Raw genomic sequence first — 19,780 nt, 5'->3', positions numbered from 1 at the left:
CCCCCAGTGAACTAGACTATGGGGGGAGGGCGGCAATGGGGGGAGGGTTAGGAGGGGAATACCCATAAGGAAGGGGAGGGGGATGTTTGCCCGGAAACCGGGAAAGGGAATAACACTTGAAATGTATATAAGAAATATTCAAGTTAATTAAAAAAAAATACGGTGGAAAATCAAAATGTTTGAGTGTGCTGAAGAAAGATTGTTGCAGATGGAAGATAACGTCAAGGAAATACTACATTCAAACATCAATAAGGAAAACCAAACCAACCCACCAATTAAATCAAAATACAGGAAAGCATCACCAAGATTTCTGAGACTCTAGGAAAGGATCACAAAACCAAACCTAAGAGTACACAGGCTAAAAGAGGAAACAAGGGTAAAAGCAAGATTAGATGACCTAGAAAAGCAGACATCTAAATGCAGTGTGTTTAAAAGATACGAACAGAGAAGAACCTCTCCTGACATACTCAAGTTGTCAAAAATAAATAAGGAATAATATTGAGAGCTGAAAGGAAATAATGCCAACTGATCTACGAAACAGATCTCATGTCAGGAACTTTAAATGTCTAAAAACAAATGACATATTTGTGTGTGTGTGTGCGTGCGTGCGTGCACATGTGCCATGATACATGTGAGGTCAGAGGACACAGTGCCTGCAGGTGAAGGTCTCAGTTCCCTAAGGCTGTCCCCTCCAACTTCAGCCAATGATTGCACATTTGTTTTTTCACTGGTTCTTTGGGCTAAAGATCTGCCAGAAGTTTCTACAAACCCATCCATGGGTTTGATCACTTGCTACAAGGAATCCATTGAATAAAGGAGATACTTAGTGGTTATTATAAATACAACCCAAAATGTCAGGAGAGATACATATGACAAGGAGTTGGGATGGACTTTTCATGTTCAAGAGTGCCATCTTTTAACCTGGATGCACTGAATCCTGTCCTTTATGCTTTCTCTGGATTCCTTACAGATATATTAACAAATCTGGTAATTGAACTTCATCTCCAGTTCTTCTTTCTTGGAGGTCAAGTTGGAACAAAGTTGGGACTGAGTTCCAATTTTCTTTTTTTTTTTTTGGTTCTTTTTTTTTCGGAGCTGGGGACCGAACCCAGGGCCTTGCGCTTCCTAGGCAAACACTCTACCACTGAGCTAAATCCCCAACCGAGTTCCAATTTCTAATTGTTTGGTTCCCTTGGCAACATGCTCTCACGGTTATCTTTCCAAAATTACTTCAGTAAGAAATTTGGGGGAGGCTGAAAGAGGTTTGTTGTAACAAGACAGTTGTTTAAGGACTTAAAAACAATTCTGTATATGGTATTTTGTCTGTATGTACACCATGAATGCCTGGTTACTTCAGAGCTCAGAAGTGACTGGGTCCCCTGGAACTGGAGTTACAGATAGCTGTGAGCTGCCATGTGGGTGTTGGGATTTGAACCCAAGTCCTCTGGAAAAGCAGCCAGTGCTCTCAACTGTTGAACCATCTCTTCAGCCCCTATCTTAACTGTTCTCATAACTTAGGGAGGCCCAAGGGTTTTAGAAATTACATGTCAGATGATGGTCAAATATACCTGCTTCCACGGTTTGGGTCTCTGAAGTTTAGTAACCTAGTTCACCTTGTTCTTAAAATAGAAATGGGAAATTAATAATTCAATGTATGAAGAGTATAAAACCTTGAACCTTCTGCGTATCCTCCAGCGTGTGAATCACTGCCTTGTCCAGGGTGTCCATTTTGCATGTGTTGCCTTCCCCAGTAGTCACTTGGTAACTGTCTGGGTCATCAGATTCAGCCTGCATATTCTCATTGCTTACGTTCAAATAATCCGTACTGTACTCAATGACGAAGAGTAAAGATGCTACCAACTAAGCTACGTGGAGGACTGCTATCATCTGTAAGTGGGAAAGCGGAAGGCTTTCATTGGAGGGAAAAAAAAAATCTGGGGATGTTAAGGTCTACAGTAAGAATGAATCTTTTGTGAAATTGTAAAGGAAAATGTATTATTATTCTGACACCTCAAATTCCAAGTTATGGACACAGTGCACAGTAAGTACTTAAGCAGGGAAACGGTGTTAGGATGAAGTACTGACCAAGTGATACAGCAGGACGGAATCTTCCGAAATGCAGACAGCCACAGTGAGAGACTGCTTTGTCTGCACAGAAGGCTTGCAGTATGATGTCGCCCTCCTTTAGCTGCGTCAGTCAGTGGTCTCCATTCACACCTAGAAGGGCCCCTCCCTCTCACAACATACACCTGTAGTCTGCAGTTCACCAACAGGACAGGAATACATGGAAGTCTATCCCCTTTGCCTGTATAACCTGTCCCTCCTCTCATCCTTATCTGGCCAGCCCATGCATTGTCACAGCATACGTACCAGTGACATCTCCTCTGGATGGTTGGACGTATTTATGATCTCTGGATAAAGCAGGCTGACTGGTTTCCCTAGAGCCGTTATCACTGGGAGTGGCTAGTAACCAGTGACTGGAACAGCTACTGCCATTTGTTGAAAAAATTACAAGACCTGCCGGTAGCTAAACTGACACTAGGACTCAAGTCGATGGCGCTGTTTGGAGCTGTTAATGTTAGGAACTGAGAACTGCTGGTCTATCAGCTAAGGTATCACTGTGCCTAGTCGTGGTCTACCTGAATTTAGGGGGACTATCAACTGACTGATTCTATGCCTTGGGACATCCCTCTGGATACGGTGGGACAACTGGAGTTATAGTCCTACAATACCACGGCTCCGTTTTTGTTCAATAGATGAGAAAATATTCAGTTTTTACATACATTTCTTTAAAAAAAGTTTCCATGTGTTCCGAGGGTGTGAAGCGACTTCAGACCAATAAAATTTGGGTTGGTCTGCATTACTGTGAATGCAGTAAAGAAAGTAAAGCTAATGTCGTTGTGTGCATCATGGGAACTCATGCTCACTAGGAAAACCCAAACCAGACCTCTGCCATCAAATCCCAGAGACAAAGTGGCTCAGGGTTAAACAGAGAATTTATAGGCATTCAGCATGAGCACAGGGCACTTGTGTGATGCCAATATTAATAACATTTTAATTATAGGATTTACGGTTTCTCTAGAGTCACAGAACTTATGGGTAGTCTCTAGAGAGTAAGGGAATTTGATGACTTATGGTCTGTAGTCCAACTCCCCAACAATGGTCAACAGCAGCTGTGAATGAAGCCCAAGGATCTAGAAGTTGCTCAGTCCCACAAGCAGTCGAAGAGGAGAATCTAGTTCCAATGTCCTTCTGTAGGACTCCAGCAGGTGTGACCCAGATTAAGGTGTGTACCATCACGCCTGGATCTGGGACTTGCTTTGTCCTAGATGACCTTGAACTCAGAGATCTCCTTGCTTAGTCTCCTGGGATTCATAGCCACTATGCCTCAAGATCTCCATGCTAAGATCCAGGTCAGATAATTGAACCTCCCAGCCTTAAGATCAGGATCCAGGTGAGCCTTCTAATTCTGGATTGTAGTTCATTCCAGATATATGGTCAAGTTGACAACCAAGAACAACCACTACACTCTCCAACCTCTAAAATAACTTTTTAAAAGATTTTATTTTGTATGAGTACACAGTAGCTGTCTTCAGACGCACCAGAAGAGGGCATCAGATCCCATTACAGATGGTTGTGAGCCACCATGTGGTTGCTGGGAATTGAACTCAGGATCTCTGGAAGAGCAGTCAGTGCTCTTAACCACTGAGCCATCTCTCCAGCCCCTAAAATAACTTCTGATACGCAGCTGGTAATTTAGACTCAGTAAAGGCAGAGCTTCTAAGATGAATATATTTCCCTTTGACTTTTTATTGAGATCTTCAACACTGATACTTAATTGATAAATTCTGCATTAATTTTATACATTTTTATAATGTAAATCTCTGTGAACTGTGCCCCAAGAAGAGATTTTCTTAGACCACAGCAAAGGTAAGAATTTTTATTTTTGCATATTGACTCACTTAAAAAAATTACAAACAATGAAGATTTTCATACAACTCCCAGAGCGCCTTAGGATTTCCTCAATACCAGTAATTCTCAGATCTAAGGTAAATTGTTATAAAAATTCATCTTCTAGTATTTTTAAGTGAAGCATGGGTTGAACATTGATTAAAACCTATTCATGATCATTATAGCATTGGTAAGATTCTGTTTTAGTATGGTCTCCAAATTTGTACTCTACAGGCTTTCCCACATTTATGGAGTCTTTCTCCTCAGAATGAATCTCCTTCTCTTCTCCTCCCACCCTTCATTTGTTCTATTTTTTTCCCAAGGCAGACCTTTTTTTTTTTTCTTTTCTTTTTTTCAGACCTGGGGACCGAACCCAGGGCCTTGCGCTCGATAGGCAAGCGCTCTACCGCTGAGCTAAATCCCCAACCCCTCAGACTTTTCTATGTAGCCCTGGAGAGCCTTGAAGTTAGAGATCCACTTGCCTCTGCCTCCCAAGTGCTAAAATTAAAGACATGTGCCTGCCTAGAATGGATTTACTTAAAATCACCAAGATAAGATTTGTTAAAATATCAGCTACCCTGAACATGAGATCAGAAGTTCTTTTATGTGGATCCTGGTATTAGTCTGGATGGCACAAAGTTGAACAGTCTCTGTGGGGAGAGTGAGGCTGATTATAGGAAAGATAAAAAAAAAAAAAAAAAAAAGATGCAAGACAGGTACGGGAGGGCCGCAGATCTATGCCACGCCAGCAGTGAGTGTAGTTCTCACAGCCTTCTTATGCTACAGTATTGTGGAAGCAAAGCCATAAGCCAACAGAAGCAATTTGCTGCAATATACAGTAAGACATCTGTTCCCATCAAATAACCTCCCTGTTTCTTCCACCAAGGGCAAATCTTCGGCCCCTCACCTTGAGCCTCAAGCACACCTTCTCTTATTTTTCCATAAGCAGGCCGGGAAATCTGCCTGTCAAGCAGGACTTTCTCACTTTTTCCCATTTCAGAAAAGCTGCTAATGGCTCTGGGCACACCCTCTGCTATCCGGTAAGACTGGTCATGGCGCTGAAGGTTTCACACAGGTATTACATTTGTGGCTTTTGACCAGTGTGGACTCTTTGATGGTTAACTAGATCAGAGCGCTGGGTGAAGCTTTTGCCACACTGAGCACATGGATATGGCCTCTCTCCAGTGTGGATTCTCTGATGAAGGGTAAAGGCTGAGCACTGACTGAAGGCCTTCCCACACACACATTTATATGGCTTCTCTCCAGTGTGAACTCTCTGGTGTTTAATAAGGTCTGACTTTTGACTGAAACTTCTGGTGCACTGTGTACACGCATATGGTCTTTCTCCTGTGTGAACTCTGTAGTGGAGAATAAGGTCAGAGCTCTGACGAAAGGCTTTGTTACAACTACTACAGTGGTAGGGCTTCTCGCCAGAATGCACTCTCTGATGTTTAGTGAGGTCTGAACTTTGACTAAAGCTCTTATTGCACAGATTACAAGTATATGGTTTTTCTCCAGTGTGTACTCTTTGATGCTTTATGAGATCTGAACCTCGACTAAAACTTTTAGAACAACTGTTGCAAGGGTATGGTTTTTCTCCAGTGTGGATTCTCTGGTGGAGAATAAGGTTGGAACTCTGACTGAAAGTCTTGCCACATTTATCACACTCATAGGGCTTCTCCCCAGTGTGGATTCGATAATGTTTAACAAGATCGGACCTTCTACTAAACATTTTACTGCACTGACTACATGGGTAAGGCTTCTCTCCGGTGTGAATTCGTTGATGGTTAATAAGATCTGAAAGCCTACTGAAGCTTTTGGCACACTGATTACATGGATAGGGTTTCTCTCCAGTATGAATTCTTTGATGCAGAATAAGGACTGAGCTCTGGTTAAAAGCCTTCCCACATTCACTGCACTGATATGGCTTCTCGCCAGTGTGAATCCTTCTGTGTTTAATAAGGTCTGAATTCTGACTAAAACTCTTGTTACACTGAGCACATGGATATGGCTTCTCCCCAGTGTGGATTCTTTGATGGAGAATACGATCTGAGCTCTGACTGAAGGCCTTCCCACACACATCACACTTATACGGCTTCTCCCCAGTGTGGATTCTCTCATGTTTTATGAGATCAGAGCTCTGACTGAAATGTTTGTAACAATGGTTACACATATAAGGTTTCTCTCCAGTGTGGATTCTCAGATGTTTAACCATGCCTGAGTGCTGGCTAAAGCTTTTACTACAATGACTACATTGGTAGGGTTTTTCTCCTGTGTGGATTCTCTGGTGTGTCATAAGGTCTGAGCTCTGACTGAAGGCCTTCCCACACTCATCACACTTGTAAGGTTTTTCACCCGTGTGGACTCTTTGATGTTTAATAAGGTCTGAGCTCCGACTAAAACTTTTAATACACCAACTACAAGGATAGGGCTTTTCTCCAGTATGAATTCTCTGATGTAGAACCAGGGCTGAGCTCATCCGAAAGGCCTTTCCACATTCTTCACATTCGTAAGGTTTCCAGTGAGTTCTTTGGTGCCTAATAAGACCTGTATTCCAAGCAAAGCTTTGGCCACATTCGTCGCAGTTATACTGTCTTCTTCCAAAGAGCATCTGATCATTCAATTCATCCCCAAACTCAAAGAATCCGCTGCCTTTGGAATTGTGGGCATCATCAGCCTGGGAGCTGCCAGACTCTTCAGTCAGTGTTTCAATCTCTCCTGTCATTTCCTCCTCTGTGGCTGGCTCTCCGATCTTGATCTGAACCTCACCATCTGGAAAATAAACAAAATCTAAATGAAAATGTGCGCATGTGTAAGGAAGTTCCAGGTGAAGCAGAGCAGTATTTACCTGTAGATGCTACAATAAGAGGGGAGGACGTGGTAACAGGGCCCACGTGGTTGACAGACTGCAGGCGGTGAACTCAAACGAAAGGGGAGGCTTTCTCAAGTTTGGGGAAAACTGGGAAGATTCAATAAATATGGATCGCGCATTTGTAGAAGGTCCTTATAAGAGACAAAGGTATGATTTTTGCAAGAGGCCTGGGAATAATGAGATTGAGTCACTGCGATAATAAAAGTATAAATTAAAGCTGATAACTTATTAATATAGCTAAACAGCACAAAAATGTAGGAAAGGAAAGTGGGTTTGATTTTATCTTGCAGTGCTCAGATATTTAGGCTAAAAGTAAAGTGCTAAAGAAAAATAACGAAAGGGAAATAAAAATAATTCCTTTGCATCTGCCTTTAAGAAACAGTATAATTAAAAAAAAAAAAAGAACCAAAAAAAAAAAGGGGGGGGGGGTTGGGGATTTAGCTCAGTGGTAGAGCGCTTGCCTAGGAAGCACAAGGCCCTGGGTTCGGTCCCCAGCTCCGGGGTGGGGGGTGGGAAGAACAAAAAAAAAAAAAAAAAAAAAGAAAAGAAACAGTGTAACAGTTGTTATATCCATAGAACATATACTGTGTTCTTTCCAGGACAGCAATCAGTTTAACACTGAATTTCCAGGCAACGATATCTATCCAGTGCAAAAGAACTCTGACACTACTTATTATCTCGTCCAGATGGAACTGAATTTGGTGTCCCAAGCAAGGGGGTCAGAGTAATGAGACGGCCAAGTTGTTCCCGCTTTCTCAAACTTCACGCATTAATGAGAGTAACAAGAAATCAATTTTGACACAAAGACTGGTTTCATTTTGTTTTTTTACATGGGTGCCAGGACACTTAAATTCACGTGTATTTGTGTGTATGTGCTTATGCCATGTGTGTACACTGTCCTTAGAAGCCAGAGGAGGGTGTAGGATCTCCTGGCAGTTGTGAACTGTTCCACATGGCTGCTGGTTGGTGAACCTGGGTCCTCTAGAAGAACAGCAAGTACTCTTAATCACTGAGCCATCTCTCCAGCCTCCAAAGGCAAACTTAGAAATTAAAGGCACGGGCTGGAGAGATGGCTCAGTGGTTAAGAGCACTGATTGCTCTTCCAGAGGTCCTGAGTTCAAATCCCTCTTCTGATGTGTCTGAAACAGCTACAGTGTACTGGCATACATAGAAATTAAAGGCACAAACATAAATATTTAGACTGAAGCCTGGTGCTATATCAATTTAGTTAAACACAGTGGTAAAGTACTCACTACGGTCTGTTTGCTGGCTGTGGGTTTTCAACTGGGTTTAATGGTATCAGCATGTATTCTCTTCTGACAAGCAGGCCTCAATGTAACCCAACAGTGACTGTTTGCCTTCAGAACAGCTGTGCTGCCATTATACTGGTAGCCCCATCTTGCTTGGCAAATCAGCACTGTAGTTGGTGGGGTTCACAGCGAAGTAAGAATATTGAGGCCTCATCTCTCAAGTAGCTTCCCTTCAGGAGCTATGAAAGCTAGCTAGTAGTGAGGAAGCTTCCAGCTTATCTTCAACTTACTTCCTTGCTACCACTATCATCCTTAATCACAGAGACTTCTCTTTGCAGAGAGCACAGACTTACAGCTGTCAGGATGTTTAGAATAAATAACAGTGTAGTCTTAGTCTTAACCAGGACATCTGTGCTACTCCCTTTGCAGCTTGGGGGACACTGTGAAAGAAAGAGTGGAAAGAATGCTGCAGGAGCTGGAAGAGAGGGACAAGAGGCAGGAAATATATATATATACATATATATATATATATATGTATATATATAAAATTTTTTCCAATTTTTAGTTTTTTTGAGACAGGGTCTTACTGTGTAGCTAGCCCTGGCTGGCCTGGAACTCTATACACCAAGTTGGCCTCGAACTTAGAGATCCACCTGCCTCTGCTTCCCAAGTACTGATTAAAGGTGTGTACCACCAATGCCTGGCATAAAATACTATTTTTAGGTATGACATAGCCATTGCAGACAAGATCTCACGGGAGCTGTGGCTGCTGTGCTGGGCTTGCACGATCTGTTAAAACCTAATTACAAATCAGGGAGAAGCTCAATGGACTCAACTCTACCTGATAAGCTCTTGGTGATTGACGGAGTCTGGGGGAGGGGCAATCACTGCCTTAAGTTTGTATCAAACAGTGAGCCCACCAGAATACAATGGGTAATCCCAAACCTGTTGACACAGATACTCCAGGCTGAAATCAAAACAAACCAAACAGGAATCAATGGGAGAGGACTTACAGGGAGGAAGGGGCCTAACCGGGTTGCATGAAGACATGGGTGCGATGGGAGTAACAATGTATGATGTACACAAAACAAGAACTTGCGGGCGGCACTGAACTACTGCAGCACTGGCAGACACTAGGATCCCAGACGGCCACACAGCAGCACACAGGTCCTCTGTGCCAGCACACAGAACTCCTGTCTCCACATATGCCACAGTGTGAACACTACTACAACTTACTAATTAACCTTCCGACTCCAGTGAGGTTTCAGGGCCCTTTCCTATGACCCTACCACTTATGGAGGGGAGGCAGCAGGATCAGGGGTCAGGATCATTTGTTGCTACTAGATTTGAAAAGGTAATTCCTGCCTGGCTTGTTGCTAAAAATGCACCTATTAAGTGGGACTTTGTGATGTTTAACTAGCCATACTTTGTTTTAGTGGTAGTTTTGAACATGCAAGGGACTGATTCAGGACTTTTTACCTCACAGTCAAGGGCTCTAGCACTGAGTTACACCCCAGACCTGCAGGTAACCAAGCATGGACCATATTTACCTCCAAACCCACAAGACTCTGAATGATATGGAGAATAAATACCTGGTTCCTTATCTAGAGCACAGCTTAGCAGTTCTATCAAAAGTCTGGACTCAGGAACTCTAGTGAACCTCTTCACTCTCCTTTACCATGCACTGACTTTCAATGTGTTTTTGGGTGAGTGGTCTAGGTCCTTTCCACACACCGAAGTTATATTCCAAATCTTCATAGAGCCAACTGAAGATGTCTACTGATGTCCAGTCTACTGTGGCAGGGCATCACCAGACTCCACACCACCGGAAAGCATAAGACCTGTCCACAAATACCCAGCAGCACTATGCTGACAAGGGGGAAGGCTGGCTGTCCATGGGCAGTGATCAGGGGCACAAATAGACTGGTTAATGTCAAGGCCATCATGGGTTGCGTTCTTACATCCCTAAGGAACCCTTCAGGTGACCTCTGTGGGAGCTGTGGATTCATTTGGAGGCAAACATGTCTAGAAGGGCCATCATTTCCCTTAGAAGTTAAAGCAAATCAGCATTTGGACAGGCAAGCAGAAAGTCTACCTGAGTGTACAAGCCACAGGAAGTGCAGCCATCGTCTGGCTACCTCTTGCTTACTGTTGAACTCTGTAGCTTCCGAGTCCTTGTGTGAACTATGACTCCACTTGTCAGAGAAAACTTGTCCACCCTGGACTCCTTAGCAATAACTCCTCTGGGAGCCTCTTTAGCAGGAAGTCTCCCAACCCCCAGTCAGCTTATCAGGATCCAGTCCCCTCAGTGCCGAACTTTCAAGAGCCTGTTCCCTCAGCACTGACCTCTAAAGAGTGACCTCCAGAGCCTGTTCTTCACCAGCTGACCCTTCAGGATCACCTCAGTGCTGACCTTCACAGTGCCACTGCCTCGGCACCACTGACTGTGCACCCCACTCATAAGGCCAAACTCTCCAGCGTGACCCCCAGCGGGACTCTCTGGCAGTGGTCTCCTTTTCGGAGTCTGGCTCTTAGCTCTGAACTCTTCAGCACCTGGACCTTCAGCAAGAACTTTCTAGAAGTGACCCACGTTCTGTACTGTTCAGCACATAAATCACCAGACTCTTTACTTTTCCCTTAGACATTAGGCTAATTAACTTCCATCTAAGCAAAGCAGCCAAAGTGCTAGTAATTTACCTGGTTTCTGCCCCTAGTAATCAGACCCGTCCCCCCGTATGCAGTACAGATACACGCCTAGGCAGGTGGAAACTTTCATATACATACTCAAGACACACTGCAATGACTGGCTGTTGCAGGAGAATGAGTCTGGTAACCATTCAGTGGGTGAGAAAGCTCTCCTACAGGACAGTAATGGCAGCTTCAACACAGCTGGGACACCATTTGAGAGTTCAGTGCCTGCCGTCTCAGCATGGATGCTTCATCTGAGCTCTCTCCGGGCAACAGAAATGTCCTAGTACTATTAACATGAGCTAAAAATCACTATTAGTGTCAGAGGTGAATTCTTTACATTTAGTTTCCTGTTAACAGAACGAGATGCTGACACCCATCTGCCTTGCTGCCCTGGCTAACTTGAATTAGAAAAGTAAAAATAAAAAAAACCTAAACAACCAAACAGCCAGCTATAATTAGCTATTATCTGTAAGACTCCACAGACGCCTTGAGCCTTGAGAACACAACAGGAAGATCACAGCTGTTTGCACAGGCTCTCCAGGGCTGTCTGAAGGAGTTTTGACCAGAGTTTTTATCACAAGCCCCAATATATTCTATATGACTCTGTGACCACCTTCGCCGAGGCTGAGAGGAGGGTGCACTGGCCCTGGTGTCTAGGAGACACTGCCATGACTAGTGTTAAAAGAGCCTGGCCCAACAACTGCCTTTGCTGCTGAGAGGAGGGCTGGGACTGTCTAAACAATCAGCTGCAACGGGGCCAAATGAAACGTTTCGGTGGCTTAAACACCTCTTCTTAGATTAACCAAGACACTCAGAGAGGTTTTCTCTGTCGCTCCCAGTGGTAACATTAGACCGGATACAAGTACCTTTTCCTGCCTACCGTTAGTGGTGTGGGCTGAGCTGGTACTACAAGACAGCCCTAGAGACACTGAGACAGTAGAGACGAGGGAGCCTGCTTTCCCACCAGCTACTAAACAAACATGGTCAGGACAAGGAGCAGGGCAGTGGGAGTGAGCCCAAGGAGAGAGAGCTGAGCTGGAAGAACGAACAGCTGTGAGGAGCAGGAGAAGGGAAACTGCAGGCTTTAGCTGGTGGAAGAGTTTGACAGCCACCACGTTGGAGACGAGGTACAATCGAAGGCCCTTTGAAACCCTGTGGATGGAGCAAGGAGTGCTGGACCTTGTTCCTTGCCCAGGTCCTGCTTGAGAAGACAGGCAATGGACTGGCCCCAGGGCTACCGACAGTTTCACTGTGAAGTGTGGTCCAATGTTTCAGATACTGAGACGTGAGATGCCATGGTGTCCCTCCTCATCCCAGGTTCTAACCCTTCCTTTCTCACCCCTGGCCTTACCATTCAGAGTCCCAGTGTAAGCCCAGGAAGAACTGCTGGTCCCAATACTCAAGGTGCACACAACGACTGCAGTAGAAGAGGGCGTCGTTTCTGCCTATTCTGTTCACTGTCGCCACACACTGAGGGAGACAATGGCTGCCAGAGATCGGCACTTGATGAGCTTCTCCTCCTCTACCTATGAGTTTTTCCAGGTTGTGCCAAGGGACCTCCAGCCAACTGATGGGCAATTTGGACAGCTATCTTTGAATATTGTTCTAGTTTAATTTCAGTTGCTAAAATATCTTGGCAACAAGCTACTTAGGAAAGAAAGGGTTTAGCTTCCTTTAAAATTCCACATTATAGCTCATCATTGTGGGGGAAGTTACAGTGGCAGGGGCTTTAAGCAGCTGGTCACAACACATCTACAGTCAAGAGCAGAGAGCAGAGAGTCATGCCAGCCTGCTTGCTTATACTGAGCTTGATTTATTTCTCCACTAGGGAACAGTGCAGCCCCCAGTGGGTTCGATTTTCCCACATCTACTAACTTAATTAAGACAATCCCCAACAGTCATGTCCACAGGCAAACCCAAGTGACACAAGCAATCACATAACCATAACTGAGACTCTATACTCAGTTAATGTAGATTGTATCGACTTGACACTTAAAACTGACTGTCACAAATATGATTCCTAAATTTGGCCTGCAATTACCTCCCCACTACTGATTCATTAACAGGCAAAAAGTAGAGAAGTATTGCACAGTTGATCAGATACTTGGGTATTAACTATCTTGAACTCTGGAGCCTCTAATAACTTTTTCTAAAAGGCCATGTCTGTATCAGTATTTCGCCTATGCCAGTTTTGCTGATTGTGTGTGTGTGTGTGTGTGTGTGTGTGTGTGTGTGTGTATGTCAACTTAACACAAGCTAGGGTCATGTCGGACAAAGGAACCTAAATTGATAATAAAAATGCCTGTGGGCAAAAAAATCTGTGGGGTATTTTCTTGATTAATGATTGATGTGGGTGGGGCCCAATATATGTGTGTGCGTGTGTGCGTGTGTGTATGTTAGCAGATGATCCTGGGTGATATAAGAAAGCAAGCTGAACAAGCTATGGAGAACAAGTCAGTAAGCTGCATTCCTCTAGGATTCCTGCCTCTAGATTCCTGCCCTGATTTCCCTTCACGATGGACTGTAAACTCTAAGCTGAAACAAACCCCTTCCATTCCAAGTTGCTTTAGGTCACAGAATTTATCACAGCAACACCCCATGCCTGGTACAATTTCTGCAGAAATTAGCTTTCTGTTGCTAGGATGCTGTGATAAAGCATATATATACACAAAAATGAATAAATGATGGTTTTAAAATTATTTTGTGCGTGATATATATGAGCAGTAATAAAACATTATTTGCAATGGCTCGAGTCATTTATAGAAACACAGCTGAGACAGACTGTGATAATAGAGAATGAAAAAAAAAAAACCCAAAGCCTTAGAATGGAAACCTATGCATAAATGATGAAAAAAAAAAACAAAGAAAATACGCATATACATATTTAAATTATGTTATAAGTGAACCACATAAAGTAATTTCCTTGAAAACATTAATGTTTTAAAATTAAGGTTATTAGTTTTTTATACACAGAAAAGTATATACACCTACTTATATATCTACAGATATAGACAATTCAAAGAAATGAAACTAGTGGGGCAGTGGTGCACAGGTCTTCAACACCAGCTCTTGGGAGGCAGAGGTAGATGGATCTTCTAATGCAAGGCCAGCCTGATCTACAAAGCGGGTTCCAGGACAGCCAGGGCTACACAGAGAAATCCTGTCTCAAAATACCAAAAAACTGAACTAATCAACCAAACAAACACAAAAGCAAAAAACAACAATGGGGAAAAAAAGAAACTAAACTCTTTTAGTTTAAGAAAAGCAAAATTGCCAGAAATGTTCTCAGAGTTCCCAGCATGCTTTCTGTTCCTGTGACCTCCAACCTCTTTCTCTACCTAGTCTAGTAATGTGTATGCTGAACTCTGTGTTTCTTCTGAGCTTTTGTTGAGATATTTACCAAACATTGGTTTTAAGGAAACTATTGTTTGGTTTTCCATATGTTCTGACGTGAACTGTGCCCCTCTCTACTGTCATTCATAGGTTGAAATCTTTTTTTTTTTTAAGATTTATTTATTTATTATATATAAGTACACTGTAGTTCTGTGTGTCTTCAGACACACCAGAAGAGGGCATCAGATCCCATGACAGATGGTTGTGAGCCATTATGTGGTTGCTGGGATTTGAACTCAGGACCTCTGGAAGAGCAGTCAGTGCTCTTAACCACTGAGCCACCTCTCCAGCCCCATAGGTTGAAATCTTAACTCTCAAGTGACGGGTATTTAGAGATAAGGCCCTTAAGAAGGTCAGAGAAGATCACAAGGTAGAGTTCTAATCCAGCAGAACTGATGTATATGCAAAAGAAAGAGATACCCGGATGAATACACACAGAAAGACATTTGTGGGAAGTCCGAGGATCAATTGTGGAAGTTACCTGGTTCTCTCCTTGTACCATATGGGTCTTGTGCCTCAAACTCAGGTTGGCAGTCTGGTGCCAAGTGCAGCTCTAAGCCAATCCACTGTCCCCTGGAATGACTAAATAGTTGGTTTGCTACTTCTGTTGTTGAGATACTACTCTACAGTCCATGTTGTTCTGGAACTCATGGCAACTCTCCTACCTCAACTCTTGAGTGTTGAGAAAACAGGGATTGGCTGTACCCCACCCCGACCCCCCACTTTTGTTTGAGACATGGTCCTATAGTATAGCCTTGGCTGGCCTTGAAATCACTGTGTAGCCCGAAATGACCCTGAACTCATGGCAGCCTTCCTGCCTAGTGTTCACTCGTGCTGGGATACAGATGTATGCTACCTGGCCAGGGTTGCTACTTCTGAGTTAGATCTGACCTCATCTCAAGGACAACTACTGGCATTAGAGGTGATGGTTAGAGATACTACATGGAGGATCTGAAGAGAACCCAGTGGATTACTGCTGTATATGCTTCTGTTAATATTAGTCTTCCAAGTGAAGAACAAATCCCGGATTACTGTTTACTAGGCACTGATGGGACTTCCTGACTGCAGGACACTAAACTGCTTGTGTTTTTTTTTTTTTTTTTTTTCTGGAGCTGGGGACCGAACCCAGGGCCTTGCGGTTGCTAGGCAAGCGCTCTACCACTGAGCTAAATCCCCAACCCCTAAACTGCTTGTTATAGACCAGATGGCTTTGACCTACTGAATCCAAAATTGGACACACAAACCAGCATTCCACTGAAAAATCAAGTTCACCTGGTAAGTAAATTGCACACACAAGTGGTTTCAGAATGGGTTGCCAAGGCAGGCCTGCACCCTTTCACTGACATCCCTATCCAGCGATGGCCTCAGACACACTTCTGAAAGCAAAGTCTTCCACAGACAGAACTTTAGAAGACAAAATGGGCTGTCTGCCTTTTATGAAAGGAAACAGTCTAGGGTATAAGCTGGATTGACTCATGGCTAGAGACACGTCAGTTATCAAGTATATGACAAGAGCACGGTTGGAAGACTAGAAAGGAACAAGGGTTCTGGGAGAAACATAAGGATAAGCCTCCTGGAGTGGGCAAAGTATGCAAATCTACTTGTGTACTTGGAAAACTGTCAGCAGAGAGTATCCGTTGTGAAGAAGCCTCTCAAGAAGGAAGACAGGGAGAGCTGAGCACAGGTCAATCAGCTTCTATTCTCACATTAGCACAACTGATTGTGTACAGAATGGTCTGGCAGCAGGTTGAACGCCATATACAGCTTCCAAATGTGGATCTCCTCTCTCCCAGGTAGAAATGCCTATTACCAACTCGATATGGCCACAGGCAACAACCAAAGACAATACTGCACACCACGGAGGTGACGTTTCCTGGAGAGGGAGCAGCCACTGTGTACTGGAGGCAGATTCAGTGCATGGGGTCAGTTTTGTCATGAAAAATGGCAGACAATTGTTTTCAAATAATTAAATTGATAGTGTGGATACAAACTTGTGGAGATTCTGTTTGTTACCAGGCTATCCTACATGATACTACCTCCAGAAAAGGAAGTCTAGCAGTGAGCTCATAGTCGTAACTCCTGCGATTTACTGTATGCCCCATCATCCAGAAGAACCTAGACTGGGATTACAAAGAAATGACCTAAAGGTTGAGTTGGGGGTGCTGTCATAAACGATACACTATGTACCCTAAGACAAAAGACAAAGAGAAGGAAAAAAGCTCTATTTATTTTGATGGCCAAAAAATCTATGCAGTTCATAGGAGTCGAGGGTGGAGTAGCTGTCTTACTTAAGGTTACGTTGCTGTAGGGAAACAGCAGGACCAAAAGCAACTTGGGGAGGAATGGTTTTTAGCTTACAGATTCACTGCCATAGCCCAGTGAGGGAGGCTAATGCAGTAATTTAAACAGGGCAGGAACCTGGAGCTGATGCAGGGCCGTGAGGAGTGCTGCCTTTTGGCTTCTTCAGCCTGCTTTCTTATAGCTCACAGCTACCAGCGGGTGGTGCTTCAGGTAAAGAGCTTGAGCCCCACCCCCACCCCCACCCCCACCAGTGCGTGTGTGTGTGTGTGTGTGTGTGTGTGTGTGTGTGTGTGTGTGTGTGTCGCGCGTGCATGCTCCTTCTTGGCAGGTTCCACTACACTAGCACTGCCATTCTTGGCGATCATCCCATGGTACTGGCATTTGTTGCTGCAACAGGGCTGTACTTTTCCCAGTAGCCTCTCATGGTGTCAAGCCTCAACTTCTCCTCACAACCCCTTCCCTCCTGGGCTTTCAACGGCCACACTCTTCAAGTCTCTCCAAGTGTCTCAGCTGTTTTCCATGACCCCTTCACGCTCTCAAAGCCAGTACCACCTAGGAGGCTCCTACACTACCAAGTTCACCTGCTAGAACAAGGTATAATTTTGGCTGCTTCAGGAACAGTTTGTGTGAGCTGACCCTGAAGAAACACTTCCAAGAAGAGTTTACCTGAGTGACGCCTGTCTCTTCTTCATCACTGCTAACCAGCACCAATTGTCCCAGTAATGCAAAGGTTTCACATCAGTGCTGCCAATTTATTAACCATGGCTGACTCTTTAGCACCAACTGATTAGAATGACAGAATCTTAACTTAAAGAGACAACACAGGGGTTGGGGATTTAGCTCAGCAGTAGAGTGCTTGCCTAGGAAGTGCAAGGCCCTGGGTTCGGTCCCCAGCTCCGGAAAAAAAAAAAAAAGGTGAGCAAAGAGACAACACAGAGTCTTTAAACTTTCTTCTGACACTTCACAAGCCAGGCCTCCATCCTCTGCCTTGCTCTCAACATTCTTATCTTGCACTGACTTTTACTGCACAAAGTTCCAAAGCCTTTCCACAATCCTCCCAGAAACATAGTCAGGTCTGTCATAGCAATACCCCCTATGCATGGAGGGGACAATGCACCCCCCCCCCCGACATGGGTTATAAAATGAAAATCTTGGTTATAAAATGAAAATGAGCTGGAGAGACGGCTCAGTGGTTAAGAGCACTGACTGCTCTTCCAGAGGTCCTGAGTTCAATTCTCAGCAACCACATGGTGGTTCACAACCATCTGTAATGAGATCTGATGTCCTCTTCCGGTGCGTCTGAAGACAGAGACAGACAGAGACAGTGTACTCACATACATTAAAAAAAAAAAAAATTGTAAAATGAAAACCTTAATGCCAGGCATGAGCTACCTCCCTGTGAGTTAATGTCAAGCTCCCCCCAAAACGACACTTGCTAATGCCATTGCTCCTGGCTAACCACTACAACTATGAGGTGAGACTATTAACATTCAACGAATTCTGGATGCAAGACAGAGAAATGAAGCTGAAACTGACCTGAAAATGTTCTCCCTGAAGGCTAGAATTCAGAGGGCTTGAATGTTCTCTGCCAGCCACTGAGAGAGAAAACTCAACCATGGTATTACTCATCTGCAAGCACTGTATGCTATAATACCTACTATGGTGATCTGAATGACAATGGATCATCTAGGCTCATATTTGAATGCTTTGTCCTCAGTTGGTAGGACTGTTAGGGAAGGATTAGGAGGTGTGGCCTTGTTGGGGGTGTGTCACTGGGGGTGGGCTTTTTTGAGATTTTTAAAAGCCCACACTATTCATTCCCAGTTAGCTTTCTCTGCCTTGTGGTTGTGTCTTAAGATGTGAATTCTAGGATAATTGCTTCAGTACCATGCCTACTGCCATACTCTTTGACTTGATAGTTATGGACATTAACTCTCTGAAACTATAAGTAGGCTTCCAATAAGCCCTTCTCTATCTTGCCTTGTTCATGATATCTTAGCACAGCATTAGAGAGTCAAAACATTGCACTGCCAGGCAAGATGTGCCTACTAGTACAATAATGGCCCAAAAGTCATGGGGGTTCTCCTACTGCGGAGAGAACACATTTCTGTAGTGGCCAGCAGTTAATGCAGTGACTAATAACTGGTCAAAATACTAAGAAGAAGTGACCATTGAGTACTAAATTCTAAACGGGATATTTATTATAACATTCCTATTCCCTCAGCTTTGGAACATCCCAGAAGAGAGGGCAGAAAGACTCAATATGTTGGAAGATGGTGAGGAGTGCTGTGAAATGCTATCTTTTAGACATGATGTGGTCACTGTCCTTATCAAAGCCCCAATTATGTATATAAGAGCAAGCCAGTAAGGTATGTCAACATTCCTACAGGCAGCTTAGGAAAAAGAGAGATGACACGAAGCAGGAAGTGCGTCTGGGGGAACTCAGGTGCGTTGAGGTTGAATGCAATCAAAATGCATTGTTTACATGTATGAAATTGTCAAAGAATAAAAGAATCTGTTTTTAAAAGAAAGATGCAACTGAATTAAGTACCGGATCGCTAAAACTCAACACAAAACCATAAGACTTTGCTTGGAGCACTAAAAACACAGTATTACTTAGCAGAGAAAGGGTAGACAGTGGAGAATACTGGTGTCACCCAAGTAATCCGAAATGCACTGACTCACCTGAGAGAAAGTGATGGTCTTGAGATTCGTAACTGAATTGGATCTCCATAGGGCAGAACTGGACACCTCAGTAAGCAGCTGGAGAATTACCATTTCTTCTGTAGGATCCTCTTGTCCACATAATGGTCTGAAGCCAGCAGGCAACTTGGTAGCTCCGAGCTCAGATGAGAATCGTTGTACAGAGGAGTGATGTCATTTCTGAGACTAGAGTTTCTAGATATGAAAAAAGTAAAGGAGAGAAGTATTTTTTAACTTCCACGTGCTTCCTCTTAGTGATAGCTTCCCTACCGATCACCTAGGATGTGGACATTAACCCTCTGTGACACAATTCCCCTTACAAGGGAAGAGATGTTCAAACCAAGATTGGAGATGAATTAATACTAAAATAGGGGTGTAACTGGAACGATAACGGGCAGGGTTAATATTTGCTTTAGAAATTAAGGTTATGTTATTCTCTGTCTTCCCTTCGATTCTAACACTCACAGGTCAGGTATCTCTTTTCCAGCTCTGCAGGCTGATTGGTGTGGGCTCATCCACTCCGTTATGGCATCAGCCCCAACATTTCGGACGTTCATGCAGTTGAATGAAAGGACCAGTGAGCAGACTTGCTGTCCACAGAATGTTAGGCCAGGAACCG

The 19,780-nt window shown here is 43.8% G+C and overlaps 1 protein-coding gene across 1 annotated transcript; it reads right to left on the bottom strand.

The window, feature by feature from the left end:
* Positions 1–4,299: 4,299 nt before the first annotated feature.
* Zfp35 (zinc finger protein 35) lies at positions 4,300–19,780 on the bottom strand. The gene is made up of 3 exons (NM_001013141.2): positions 19,627–19,780; positions 19,144–19,356; positions 4,300–6,723 (listed from the first exon to the last, which is right to left on the bottom strand). The coding sequence occupies exons 2-3, from the start codon at positions 19,190–19,192 to the stop codon at positions 5,030–5,032; spliced, it is 1,743 nt and encodes a 580-aa protein (NP_001013159.1). The 5' UTR covers positions 19,193–19,356; positions 19,627–19,780; the 3' UTR covers positions 4,300–5,029.

The sequence above is a fragment of the Rattus norvegicus genome, chromosome 18 (genome assembly GCF_036323735.1).
Source record: "Rattus norvegicus strain BN/NHsdMcwi chromosome 18, GRCr8, whole genome shotgun sequence".
Lineage (NCBI taxonomy): Eukaryota > Metazoa > Chordata > Mammalia > Rodentia > Muridae > Rattus > Rattus norvegicus.
The sequence above is the reverse complement of the archived record's forward strand: the minus strand, read 5'-3'. Positions and strand labels throughout refer to the sequence as shown.